Source organism: Tympanuchus pallidicinctus, unplaced genomic scaffold (genome assembly GCF_026119805.1).
Source record: "Tympanuchus pallidicinctus isolate F22 unplaced genomic scaffold, pur_lepc_1.0 scaffold4, whole genome shotgun sequence".
In the NCBI taxonomy this organism is placed as follows: Eukaryota; Metazoa; Chordata; class Aves; order Galliformes; family Phasianidae; genus Tympanuchus; species Tympanuchus pallidicinctus.
The window spans coordinates 6,278,439-6,292,870 of NW_026294758.1; the positions used below are offsets into that span (position 1 = coordinate 6,278,439).

The 14,432-nt window shown below is 40.1% G+C and overlaps 1 protein-coding gene across 3 annotated transcripts; it reads right to left on the reverse strand.

Annotated features, from left to right (window-relative positions):
- Positions 1-676: 676 nt before the first annotated feature.
- CAAP1 (caspase activity and apoptosis inhibitor 1) lies at positions 677-13,720 on the reverse strand. 3 transcript variants are annotated; one of them, XM_052700908.1, is made up of 7 exons: positions 13,548-13,720; positions 13,355-13,423; positions 12,928-13,128; positions 11,322-11,406; positions 10,397-10,472; positions 6,130-6,200; positions 677-1,055 (listed from the first exon to the last, which is right to left on the reverse strand). In XM_052700908.1, exons 1-7 carry the CDS (start codon positions 13,659-13,661, stop codon positions 712-714), a joined length of 960 nt encoding a protein of 319 aa, XP_052556868.1. In that variant the 5' UTR covers positions 13,662-13,720; the 3' UTR covers positions 677-711. The 3 variants fall into 3 exon arrangements, with proteins under 3 accessions (XP_052556868.1, XP_052556870.1, XP_052556869.1); XM_052700910.1 differs by having other exon boundaries at positions 13,375-13,423; positions 13,548-13,635; XM_052700909.1 differs by lacking the exon at positions 13,355-13,423.
- Between the last annotated feature and the right edge of the window lie 712 nt (positions 13,721-14,432).

The following is a 14,432-nucleotide window of genomic DNA, read 5'->3' on the forward strand; positions in this document are numbered from 1 at the left end:
GATGTCACACCACTGCAAAAAGAGTACCTCTAGTAAGTAACAGACAAATCAAGTTTCTCAACTAAAAAGATGCAAATAAATAAAGCGGTTATTTTCCAGCCATGAAGATACACAGAACTCACTTCTATTTTGTCCTGAAGGCACCAGGTTCTTCATGGCATAGCTCCATACACACTGTGCCTCCTTGAAGATATAACCATGCACAGAGGCAGCTGGGTGCTCAGGGCAGCATCAAATCAACTCACTTGTGCTGCAGTTCATCTGTGCTGAGCATGAAGCAGCACACCAAAGGCAATGGAAGCAGTGAACAGTATCATAGATGTCTGAATAAGGAATGTCATACCCCAGCCCAAATACACTTCAGCGCCGAAGAGAACAGAGCATTGGAAGGTAAAAGGGCCCACTGGAAAGTAAGAGTTGGTTGATACTCAAGCACCACTTCCTCCAACCTCAGTATGAGTGCATCTGCAAGAGCAAGAAATCAGACAAAGGTGGCAGAAGGCCTGCATGAATTAGCTAGGAGCTTATGGAAAAAAAAAGGTAGTGGAGTCTCTTTCTCTGAAGATATTCAAAATACTCCTGAAGACTTGGCTGTGCAACCAACTGCAGGGAACCTGCTTTAGCAGGAGGTTGGGTTCATTCCAACCCCTACAACTATGTGAATAAACACAACATCTTTCAAAAGATACTGAGAATTTATTGTAAACAATCTTAGTGCTGTTTTTTCACATCACCAGCCTTCATTAGAGCCTTAATAGCTCTGGCTCTCATTTCAAGCTCAAGGAGCTCTAGCTGCTGTGCTGATGGCTGAACATCTTCTAATGGAGGAACAGCTAAGCTTGCTGCTTTAGACTCCTTTGGGCAAGACTCTGCCAACCCCAGTATCTCATTCACACTTTTCTCAATGTCCTTCTGAAGGTCATCAATCTGACCAGCTCCACTCCTGACAGTGTCTTCTTGCACATCTGGGCTGCCTTCTTCATCACATGGACCCTCTATGTCACTATCATACGCATCTGCATTTATGCTGAGGACATCACTATCTTCTCCTTTACCTGCAACACAAATGCAACAATTGCAGTCAGACAGCCAACAGCAATTTTTCTTTCCCCATTAAAAAAAAATCAGTTCTGCTCAAAACACTCCTCATGGAGTCTATAAAGGGCAGCAAAAAAATCTACGAATTTGAGACAACTAATTCCCTTTGTTTTTCTTACTCATCTTTAAAAGCTGATCTAATTTACACAAGTGTAAATGCATTTTTATGCCAACAAAAGAACGTACAGTATAGCAAAGCTGCAGTACTAGGGAAACATATTCCTTCATATGGATGAATTTTACCAATTAAAATGCCATAAGGTTTTATAATCACAACGAAGCAGAACTGATTATTGTTTGTTATCTTTAAAGTAAGCTTAGTTTTCAAAATGCAGTTTTAAAAATAACATTTAAGAACTATTTTATTTAGTTTAAAAGGAATTAGGCACTATGTCAAGAAAAGTACTGAAAGTTCATAGAAACTCCTACTACAGCATATAAATTCAAAATCTACCACAAAAGTATTTCAAACATACTTAACTTACATCAGTAAAAACATAGGAAGAGCTATGGTATTCACTTTTAATGTCAGCTAAAAGACATAGCTCATTAAGAAAATGAATTAGAAGAGAAAGCACAATAAATTAAAAGATAAAATAAAAGCCAAACTCAGAGTGTAAATGATCTCAGAATTTGGCTATAGAAAAACTATTGCTTCTGATACTTTGGCCTCAGAAATCATTAGTCTGATGCTAACATTTGTATCTTTGCAAAACTACCATTCACTGCTTCAAATAAAAAACATATAGCCAGATGATGATAATTACTGATTCTAAAGGCTTTTTAATTGCACAAGGCACAGCTATGTTCCCTCTTAATGAATAATGGGGATTTAGCCTCAGTGTTTTTGAAATATATATAATTTACCATGAATATTCTAAAAAAGTTTTCATTCCTGTATAAACTACTGTAATCTATAATGACTTATATGTAGCAAAAAATTGCTTATTAAGTATTTAGACAATATTGCAAACCTGGTTGTAAAAATTTCTCAGCTCAGTAGAGCACACTAATGACAACATTAACAGCAATGGGCAAATAGTAAAACACATGAAATTCCACATGAACACAAAAAAGCATTATTTTATATATATTTTTTTTAACATGAGGGTAGCTAAACACTGGCACAGGTTGCCTGAAATAGTCATGAAGTCTCCTGCCATGGAGATATTCAAAGCCCACCTGCATACAACCCTGGGCAATCTGCTCTGGCAGCAGGAGGATTGGGTGCAGATGACTTCAAAAGGTCGCTTCTCTAAACCACTCAGTGACTCTGTGATCATTAAAACTAATGTCTGCACATCTGGCTTTAAACGGTTGTCTTTCACCTAACTTTTAGTTTGGAGGAGAGCTGGTGGTTGGGGTTGCTAGTTTAATCCATCTGTAAATTTGGTTCCTGAACATTTATCTGTAGGGCTAGAAGAATCATTGACTGTATGCATCATATAACAACAGAACTACTGACACAGACAAAACCCAAGCAAGTGATCTGTGATTGTTGCCTTCAAATACCAGGCAATGACAATTTCTTAATAACCTGAGTATTACTAACACCGATAGTAAAGGTGTTTAAGTCATTCAACTGCACCTGAAGCTCCATCTCAATGAAGGTGTTTGTGGAGGCAGTTGTTGTCTTGAGCCTGCAGGAGTTGTGTGAGGGCAGCACTGTCAGGCAGCAGTCGCATGACTAGGCAATATCTCCAGCTGCTCTCACCTGCTTCTGGAACCAGCATGTGGTTTTCTGCACATGAAGGCAGGAGCCCTCACAGAAGATGTCGAGGAGGCTGGCTCTCGTTTCCCCCTCAACTCATCCTGAGCATGGTAAAGAAAGCAGAACCCCCAGCAGCTGCTCCCCTGCACAGGTGCACTCCAGTTCCACATGCAAGGCGAGACATCCTTGCTGGCACTTCCTCTGCATCATCCAGCTCCAGGTGGAAGGTGTGCCCTGAAAAGGCCTCAGGGGCACAAGCAGGAGGTAGAGAACATTTTCCCCATGGTCACTCCACCTTTTGTAGGTGCAGGCCACTCCAATGACCCTCTGCAGCTGGGGTGTGAAGCTGCAGGAGCTGGGTCTGTGACAGGTCCAAAGAAGACCATCCACCAGCCCTTCTACTAGGTAGCACTTGTCAGCCATGTATGGTGCTACTGGGTGCTCTCTGGTAGCATTACATGTCTCCTCAGGTGTTATGGCCTGAACACATCAAGCATTTAGAATTTCTGTGTGGAGATGGAGCTGGACTCTATGATCCTTGGGGGTCCCTGCCAAATTGGCATTTCCTATGAAATAAAGAACCCTGATTTTGGCCACTCCAGTATCCTTGGACTGTGCTTCTGCTCCCAGCCTTCCAACCACAAGGGACATCTGAAGGCATCCTCCTCTTACATACCAATTTGGAACACCTCAAAATATTCTCAATAAAGGGGTGAACTAACATCATTTGCAGACCAAGTTTCTCATGTTACTGCACAGAAACAGTCCAAATAAAAATAAGATGACAGAGAGAAATACTCAGTGCGTCAACTGCAAACCAATACGAGTAGTTGTTACATGGTGTTCATTAAATGACTGGGATAGTACTGCTGCTGATTAAAGAAAACTGTTTCCTTACACAACAGGTAACCAAAGGTGTATCACTAATTTACCCACTTTTGCACTTTCTGTTCTGCCAATCAACACAGTGCCTGTGTCTCCCACTGCATTTTTGCTTTTAAAAAGGAAAAAAAATACAGAATCATGCCTCAAAAAGATGAAAATTAAGGATGCTTTCATGCATCAAAGATTCTTTCAGCAGAGGATGGTGTCACGATAGGACATTGCCATTTGCAATGAGGCAACAGTGCTTCATCATGGCAGGGACCACTGAAGGCAGAAAAGAATGATCCCAAAACCTCTGTAAATTTTACATTTGGGGGTTATGGAAAGAAGAAATTATAGTTTAGAGATTCTAAATTTAGGATTGCCACCTGTATAATCTCTACAAGTAAGTTTGCTTCCTGCCAGGGACAAACATCAGAGACAGCAGTAATAGGTTAATCAGGCCTGATAAACAGGTTGACTACTATCCACTCCTTCTCATTCAAATTGGGTCCCAGATGATTGTTGTAAGGAAACAATAAAACATTAAAAGAGACTTAACATCCCTTGGAAGGACAGTGAAGGAAACAGGAATGTAAGCAATGTTTCTCCTCTGCCCTCTCATTTGGAGGCTGGGACCCAAGAAGAAGGAAGAATATAGGTCGGGTAAATGACTAGCTGCATAACTGGTGTCACAGTCAGAGATTCAGTTTCCACAATCTTGGACAGGCCTCTGAAAGACCAAAAACGTGAGCATGAGACAGGACAAAAATTGAACAGGAAGGACAAGAATATTCTGAAAGCCAGCTGGACTGATTAATAGAGCTTTAAAGTAGATTTGATGAGATAAGGGGACGGAATTCTATGTGAGCGAGAAGGGAATGTTGTCACTTTAGGAAACAGTGGGGGAAAAAAACTCAGAACTGTCTCAAGGGATCTGATGGGGGCTCCTCTGAGAAGGTAATACTGCTGACAGCCTGTCTTAAGTGCATTTACATGCAGCCTGGAAAATAAGCAGGAAGAGCTGGGAGCCACAACACAACTAGAATACTACAATCTAACTGTGATTACAGAAATGTGGTGGGATGATTCCCATGATTGAAGAATAGTTATCAAGGGCTACAAGATTTTCAGAAGAGAAAGACAGAGGGTCAAGGGAATTGATGTCTATGTAAAAAAATGAATGGAGTGCAAAAATCTACCTTTGAGAAACTGTCATGAGCAAGTTGAAAGTTTGTGGGTGAAAATGAGGGATGAGACCAATAAAGAACAGCTGGCAACCAGAGTCTACCACATGCCAGCTGAGCAACGGGAGCCTGTGGATGAGCCTTCTAGCTTCATGCCAGGCTGCAAACAATCCAGGACATTCCTGGAATGCACTGAGGACAACTTCCTGGTCCACATATTAGACCAACCAGAAGAGAGGTGTTATTGGAACTGGGGCTATCACCAGTGCAGAGGAGCTCATTAAAGAGACTATGATTGGGGCTATATTGATTATGCTCCGGGAGAACAATTCACTGGGTGAAATCCCCTGGGAAGCTGTCCTTGCATAAAAAGGAGAGAAGGAGAACTGGCAACTCTTTAAGGATGCCTTTATGAGAACACAAGAGCTCTCTGTCCCACGGTACAGGAAAACAAGCAGAGGAAGCTGGAAACTGGCATAGCTGAACAAGGACCCACTAGTCAAACTGAGAGAAAAGAAGGACATATGTAGGGAGTGGGAGCAAGGACGTGCAGCCTGGGAAGAATACAGGAATGCTGTCTGGAGAAGTAGAGTTGGGATCAGGAAAGCCAAGGTGCACAATGAACTGATTAGACAAGGGAAGTGAAAAACAACAAGAAGGGGTTCTACAGGTACATTGTTCAGAACAGACAGACCAAGGAGAGCATACCCCCTCTGATAAATGAGAAAACTGGCTAGAACAGACATGGAGAATATACGGAGAAGGATATGCAGAACAAAGCTTTCCCTCTGAGAGATCTGAAGATTTGAACACTTCTGAAGGCAACGACTTCAAGTAAAAGATAGCAATCACCACTCCTCATGACTGCTAAGCAGCATTTCCATAGAACTCAGCTCTGCATAATCATTCAAAGCAAATCATCAAAAAACTGAACATGATTAAGTTACAAGCAGTTCTTCAGCAGTTATCATGTTCTTCTGTGAATGTCAAAACAGATTAATGAAGTCTCACAATACAAAGTAAAACCAACTATGAAATGGAATAGATGGTAAAAGCAGTACTAGCCACCCCCTGCATAAAAAAAATTGAAATAAACCGTGTTCCTCTTCAGCTGAAACATGAGATCAATGAGCCTTGCAAAAGCATTCAGCCATTTTCTGGAGGCCAAACTACCAAATTTTGAATAGCCACAGTTTGTTTCTAACCAGAAGAATATTTTAAAATCTCAGTCTTACAGAACTGAAAAGACAAATTTTCTACTCTACATACCTTGTTTTGATTCCTGACCTTCCAGCTTGTCTTCTCGCAAAGAAGAAGTGGAGTCTATGCTGTTGTCCTGCCTGGAAGCAAAAGAAAAGACATTCCAATCTATGTTTTTCACAATGTAATGAGTACTTTTCAAAGAAACATTAACTAAAGATATTACACGGTGGTAAAGCACTCAGTTTTTCTAAGCATTTGAAAATGAGCTATCATTTGTTACATCTACTGAGCTGCAAGGATGAAGTAACTATTTTCAGTACACTGCTGTCTTGCACAATGCCAATTCTCACTGATAGTGTCTCCCTAACCATAGAAGTTTGTCTGTAAAACTCAGCATAAAATGTCAGAGTTAAATCACTTGAAAAACTATAGTTTCAGTTGCATTCAGATCATATTTACTCTCTTCATTTGAATTAAGAAGCTGTTTTCATTAAGTTATTGTCACCCTACCACCACCCACCTTTTCTGTAATACAGTATCACTTTTTCACTAAGGGCTGCTTCTTAAAAGGAAACGAAGCTCAATTGCTAAGTAGTATTCAATATACATGTTTGTTTCTTCAATTTACTGGTTTTTGCTGCAAAGTTACACATGCTTTATGCATGGGATAAGGAAGATACACTTGTGTGAAGCATTCACATTCTTCACACATTCTGTACACATTCAGATAAAATGAAAATAGTGAAATATACAGAGAGAGAATGAAGGACTGCCCTGAACAAAGAACTCAAAATCACAGCAGTAGTTCAGTTGCCATTTTCACTGAGCATTTTGGCAGTAGAATTTTCTACCCTGAATGTCAGTGTGGCTTTGGTTTCAGACAAATGCAACCATTCCACCTGCTGGACCTAAACAGCACTATAGAAAAGACAGGAAGATTCTGGTATCATAGATTTAAATGTAATGACTTCAAAAATTTTTCAGTAATACCCTGTAGGTACTGGGGTATTACTACCCCAGTAGGCCTGTCCCATAATTGGGAAAAAAAAAACAAACACCTGTTTTCCACATGCTCTCAAAGCTGTTTTTTCTCTCAGGTGTCCAGTGAGCAAGTCAAACAAAAAAGAGAGTGCCATAAAAGTTCTTGCCAACACAGTCTGAGAGACTGTTATTTTGACAGCTGTTTCCTTTCTTATGTTAGTAGATGTTAAAAGTCAACAGATTCATTGCTTCTCCCTTGTTTTCTCCCAGTGCAACTAAAATGTGTGTGGAATAGTGCAGTTATTAATTGGAATGTGCCTCTTTAAAAAAAAAAAAAAAAACAACTATAAAACACCTGAAGAAAGGCCTCTAAAAGTTCTGCATCTTAATTAAGAACCCATCAAAAGAAATTCGCTACTCAATGTCATTATAATAAAATAGGAAAAAATTATTTACCATGATACATGTCAGTAGTATTCATCCTTTAAGTTCACTTTCCTACTTAGTCAATGCAAAAAGTACTCTCCCAGTCCTTCCACTTCCTCAGGCCTAAGCAAGGTTGGAAAAGACTCAATGCAAACTAGATGTTCAAATGTCAAACAGGAAGTTGTATATGCATGGCAATTCCTTTACAAAATAATTTAAACTTTGCCTCTTTACAAAGAAAGTTTGCTTATTTATTTTCTATCCAAGTCATCATCTCGTACCAGAAAAGCCACAGGTGCCATCACCAGCTAGATAAGGTAAGGTAAATGCAGGAATTCTACAAATAAATCAGGTTTGCTGTATGCAATGGTCTAGCAAGTCCACACATACTACTACAGGGAAAACAACCCTTCCAGCATCAGGTTCAGCCAGCAGCTGGGAACCTAAGCCTCACTGGCCCTCTGTTTTTTAAAGCCAGATGTTAGCACAGATCACCAGTTAAACTTGTCCAAGACACTATCACAGTGCACTTTCCCATAAATTCCAGGTTTTTGCTCTCCTACCACTTTCTGAACTCATCACACTCAACTCCTGATTGTGCTCTCTGTCCACCAGTTTATGCTTTTAACAGTAAGCTGCCATAAACACAAAGATCCAGTGAGAATAATAATGGCAAGCAAACAAACAACATGATCTACACAGATTGTATTTCATCACACATCAGATTTTTAGAAAATTGAGTGAGAGAAGTGAATTTCCAGTATTTCTCCTGTGATTTAATATTTCATAAATCTGTTTCATCTGAAGTTCTATTTGGAACTCATTTGAGACTGTGTTCCCCGCTTTGCTGTTTTCACATGGTTTGTGAATGCTGTCAGTTCACTCCTTTAGTGAGACTATTTTTATCTTTTGGTCTTTAACCCTCTGCTGGTTACTGAAAATATTAACTGTGAAAATAGAATTTATGTAAGTAATTCAAATGTATTTATCTCTTTACTGATGATTTATGTTTTGCCAGTGAACTTTGGAATTAAATGGAAAGACGACCTTGTTAGCTAAAGAAAACATTGAAAATGTTCAGGAGTTTGATGTCTGAAGAAATGTTATGGGTTTTTTTTTGTTTTGTTTTGTTTTTTGTAAAAATCTAATTCAAAAGATATTTACTACTGCAAAATAGATGAAATATTTAAATTATTGACAGTAGTAATAAAACATAGTAACCGAAGAAACATGTTACTATAATTTACAGTGATTGTTCATGTTCATGTGTATAATGTGAGCAAACAGTATTTTGCTTTGAAAAATCTAATGTGCATGAAAGAAGTGGATTTTAAATTTATTTGCTATGCCTTATTTTTAGATCAGCATATCCTTTAACGACTTTATAACTTGTTCTGAACAAAAATGTGAACCTTCTGTTGAACAAAAATTACTGAGTAGACCTGGAATTTAAAGTATTATAATTATCTTCTCCAAATCTGTTTCTATTTAGTAAATTTGGATGAACTTACCAAACCAGCAACTAACAAGTACCTTAACAAGCAGACACTAGTATTAAGACCACAGTGTTTCAAGGCACTTATTAAGGTTGTGTACTGAATGTGTGGACCATCTTTACAAAGATGATCAGGGTGCTGCAGCACCTCACCTATGAAGACCAACTGCGGGAGCTGGGCTTGTTCAGCCTGGAGAAAAGAAGGCTGCGGGGTGACCTCATTGCAGCCTTTCAGTACCTAAAGGGAGCCTACCAACAAGAGGGGAATCAACTCTTTGAAAGGGTTGACAACTGCAGGACAAGGGGAAATGGTTTCAAGTTGAGGGAGGGAAGGTTTAGGTTGGATGTCAGGGGGAAGTTCTTTACAGAGAGAGTGGTGAGGTGCTGGAACAGCTGCCCAGAGAATTGTGGATGCCCCATCCCTGGAGGCGTTCAAGGCCAGATTGGATGGGGCCCTGGGCAGCCTGGTCTAGCATTAAATGGGGAGGTTGGTGGCCCTGCCTGTGGCAGGGGGGTTGGAGATTCATGATCCTTGAGGTCCCTTCCAACTCTGGCCATTTTGTGATTCTGTGACCAGCTGTAAACAAGTCAGCAATCAAAACAGAAAATCTTCTAGCTTTCCTACATGCTTACTGTATTGTATCGTTGTATCTTCTACAGATTCCTATGGACTTAGATTCCTAGAATTTGATACATTGTGGGTACATTGTGGGTACACTAACACTCTTTTCCCCTTGACTACTTTTTTTTAGAAATTGTCAGAAAGAGGTTACTCTTTCAATGTAAAAGTCACTTAGTAACATACTATGCAAGACTTGTGTCCTTAAAAACACAAAAGTATTTTTTTAAAAGGTTAAAAACAAACAAACAAAAAAATGGCCTTTGCAAAAGTGCAGGTGCCAGCCTAAGAATGAGCAACTACAAACATCGGTACTTGAAACTCCAGACATTATGCTACATCCTCAACAGGAACACAGGAACTGTTAAGTGTCAGTGCCGCTCCAACTGGGAGAGGAATGAAGGACCAGAAATAAGGATGGAAGGAAAGCAATACATGTCAGCCCAAAAACTCTTTACAAGAAGTTCACGGATTTCAGTGGGAAGGGTTATTCAATCCACTGTAGTTCAACTGAAGAATGTTAACATGAATCACACAATCTCACTTTTGCAGCATATGTTCAGTTATCACAACTGAACTGATGGGAAGTAATGCCAGTGTGAAACTCATTTATCTAACATTATCAAAACACGTTTGGATGCGTAATGCTTGCTAGCACTAACAGCTCACTGCCATTTTACCAAAGTAATTATATAATTAAGGTTAAATCAATTGAATCTCTAAACGCTGCATTTGATCACTCTTCATGAAAAAATTCCAATTTTGCTTTCAGTATTTCTAAATTAAGTTTTGAACTGTTTTCTTTTACTCACTGACTGACTGATTCACCTCCAGTCTTGTCTTCTCCATCACCATCCTCGTCAGTATCAGAATCAGCTCCACTCTTGCCTAGATATACACAATTTCAAACATGCAAGTTTAGGCACCTAGCACAATTAATGCTATATAGTAACTTTAACTTTAATTATCTCTACTGAAATCTGAAACAGTTGTTCTAAAGTCAGACATGGACAGAAACAAAAAGCTTATTCACAGGACATCTGCTAACACATGATTAACATTTTTCAGTTATACATTTTTCAGTACCACAATATGATAGGCAATAAGAATAAAGCACAGGAGATATAAGTAGTACAAGGAACTTTCTACTGTTCAGGATTCAACTGTTCCACTTGATTGAGAAGACAATAACAATAAATTCTGGAGACCTTAGAAACTAAGAGGAAATCCAGGAAGATACTGAAACACTGCAACATCATACCCGTAATAAAAATGTATGAACTGTGTGTCTCAGCAGAGCAGTGACACGCACCAAGAATTCTTTAACTACCCTGAATAATCTAGTGCAACTGTTAATAGTGTTGATCTGGTATTGTGGAATACAAGACTTCCCTTGCAGAGAACTAGGAGGTAACTTAACATTAGTTTACCCAAAGTAATGGACTCCAAACAGTTCTTCCGAATTCCTGGCTTTGCTTCATCACATTCAAGCCAAAACTTTTGTTCTTAGTTTGGGTACTATGGAAAGGAACATTACACAGTCATTTTTGAACATGTCCCTAACACCTTCAGAATTACTGGATGTTTTTACCCAGGATTAAAAGGATTAAATAGCATATACATACATATATTTATACATACATAGCAGTACCTGGAAACACAGGCGCAGTTAAAGGCAGACTACTTTTGCTTTCCTTATGCTCTGTGTACAGTGGTGCCTAAAAGTTTCATTCATACCTTCAAGTATCTTCAACAGTTTTTTTTCAGACAACATCTCCAACTGCTCCAAGCAAAGCCTTTTGATTTCATCCATGGAACAGCTCTAAGAAGACAGACAGACAGACAGGCCACAGGCTAGTAAACATTTCTGAGGAAAGAATAATTACAAACGCTAAGTAGATCTCTAGCCCTACATAGTAATTCAGAATCTATTCACTGTTCTAACTTGCTCTGATGTTACTAGTGAAAAACATTAGGTAGCTGATTTTGGTGTAACAACCACCAAAAACAGTGGAGGATTTTCAGTTCATTTGTGTTTTGCTCAAAAAAAATAAATAAATAAATAATCAAGCAATACACAGTATTAGTTACTTGATTGTTGGGACTTCTCACTGCAGCTGTAACACTGATCAGTACAAATAATGAGACAGAGGTTTCAAGCACGGAAGACCAAACTGATTGCAGCCCAGATCATCGGTATTTTTCTGTCATTCAGGAGTAGGTGAATTACATAATTAAGCCTGCAAAAACCAAAGTCAATTGTTGAGTCCAAGTTCACAAATGGAAGTCAACAATGGTACTGACAAAGCACCAAGAGGAATTACGTATCACGGTTTAGCATAAAAATGAAGCCATAAAAATACATAAATTCATTTCTCATGCTTGATATCACACATTTATTTAGCCTATGGATATTCCAGCTACTTCCACATATTTTGTATTTCTTGGTGTCCTCAAGGTGAAATGATAATTTTGCATTTCTAAATGAACTACAACGCCATTTACATGTACGAAAATTAATCAGTGCTGAACATCTGATCTAACACACGATTTTACTGTCACTTTCATCCCAACACTACTGTGTAATTTCTTTTCCACATCAGTTATGCCTTTGCCTCTAACCACACTACTCCATTTCTCTCAGATAAGAAATGAGTTACACTGCATGCAATTTACTGAGCTTAAAACGTCTGTCCTGCCTCACTTATACCAATATAGACTTATAGATTAAAATGAAAAAATAAGACAAAAATTGAAAACCTATTAGTTAACACTAAACTAAAACAGCACAAAAACAGCACTTCACTTGGAGCCTCCCTCTCTGTACAGACTGCTTTTCTATTTTCACCAAGTCCTGCTCTTCACAACAGTCAAAAAGCATTCTAAGTCAATAAAATACTACAGGCACTCCAATTAAACCCCAGAAAAGTAACAGCTTCGAGAAGCTGTTTAACTAGAAAGGATTTTATTATTTTAAGAAACTTGGATAGCTCAAACGCAAGTCAAGCTTTTATTAACACATCAGAATACTTACCACTGAACATGACTGAACTCATTCCATGCAATTAGAACTCCTTTTACATATGAATAACAAGTACAGACAGGCTGCTATAAAAATAGCTGCCCAGTTCAGTTACAGCAGCACAGAAAAAAAGAGTAAGCTGTGGAACAACCACATGAAACCTTTAAAAAGTCTCCCTTTTTAAGACTTGATGTAATCTTTATTTAAGAAATACATAGGCAAATTTTAAGCTGAAAGTCCACTACACCTGAGAAAGAAATGTGTTTTGCTACATGAGCATTCAAGCTTCTGTAAAGTACACACAAGAAGGCATTTCAGTACCTTTAAGATGTCAGGCAGCATCTTCTGTAGTTTCTTCTCCCCTATGACACAGAAACACTGCTGAAGCATTTCCTTCTTGTCTGCAATGTAGAAACTGACTGGTTTGAGAGACACGCTGAGATCTAATCCCCCTTCCTCTACATCACTGAGTTGCTCGGATTCTTCTGGTTTTTCTCCAGGTGGCACATTGCATTTTTCTTCCTGAAATCAAAAAGACAAGTACAGCTTTCACGTCTTCCAGAAACTCAACACTTCACCAGAGCGACAGTGACAGGTTTTTGCTTCACACTCGTAAGACATCTCGAAATGGAATTCTGAGTTTTCAAACACCGTTTTAACTTCGGGAGCATTACAAAAGATGTTACCAAAAATTGCTGCGCTAAGCGAAACGGAGCAGCGCGGTGACAACACAAACAAAGAAACAAACCTCCCTTCCCACTAACTCACAGGCTGCCAAACAACTACAGGCATCTCCGCAAGGAAGGTCAGCCCGGACCTGCAACGAGACCACACGAGCCGCTCACCGAGGAGCCCCGTCACAGCGCGGAACGCCTCAGAGGAAGAAAGGCAAGGCGCGAATTCCCTCCCGCCCTCCATCTCTCCCGCTTTCTGCCCGTTACCTCCGGCGCGCCGCGACCGGACTCGGCGCTGCGCCGCTTCCTGTCGCCGCCCGCCGCTCCCTCAGGGCAGCAGGAGCGGGAGCGCCGCCGCTTCTTCTCCTTCCGGCCCGGCATGACCCCGCGCTCGCGCCCCGGGCGGCGGCGACGGTCGGAGCGCCCTGCCCCGGCCCGGCCCAGCCCTGCCGCTTCCGCCGCGCAGCCCGCCCTTTCCGGGGTGCCGCTGCCCGCCCCGCTGCCTGAGCGCCTTCTCCTTCCGTTTCTCTGCGAGGGTTTTGGTGTTGGCGTGCTGAATGCCGGGCTGGATCTTTTAATGTACCTTTTCTTGTTATTTCCAGAGTGTGTTTATGAACAAATAGCTTTCGGTCTGTGAAACCAGGGCGGTTTTCACGTAACAGAGAAAGACCACGGTAACAAAATCGAAACAGGAGTATAGATTTCTTAGAATAGCGCTTGTACAAACAGCTACAGAGTACAACATGTGGAAGCTGGAGGGTCAAGAACAATTGTATACAGGCAACTGAAATACCGAAGTATTTCCTGAAGGTAGCATTCTAGGATGGATTCCTAGGGGTGGTTTGATCTATTGGTAAACTGTTTAAATCCCATGTAATGCCATGATCTGTCTTGTACTTGTACCCACAATTGATCAGCAGTGAGAGACAACGATGAAAGCCCTGATCAAGGCTGTTTGTGATTATATGTATCTGAAAATTCATCAGAATTGCAGCAGGATGTGTGCAGCTATGGAGCTGAGTATGTGTACTCATCTGACAAACAAGTTTGCTGGAAACACAACGCAGTTGAGCTGAGATGGAGCAGAAAAAGTGAGAGCTCTTGGTCACAAAATCTGGCATAGATGATGCAGACATGTATTGCAATGAAGAA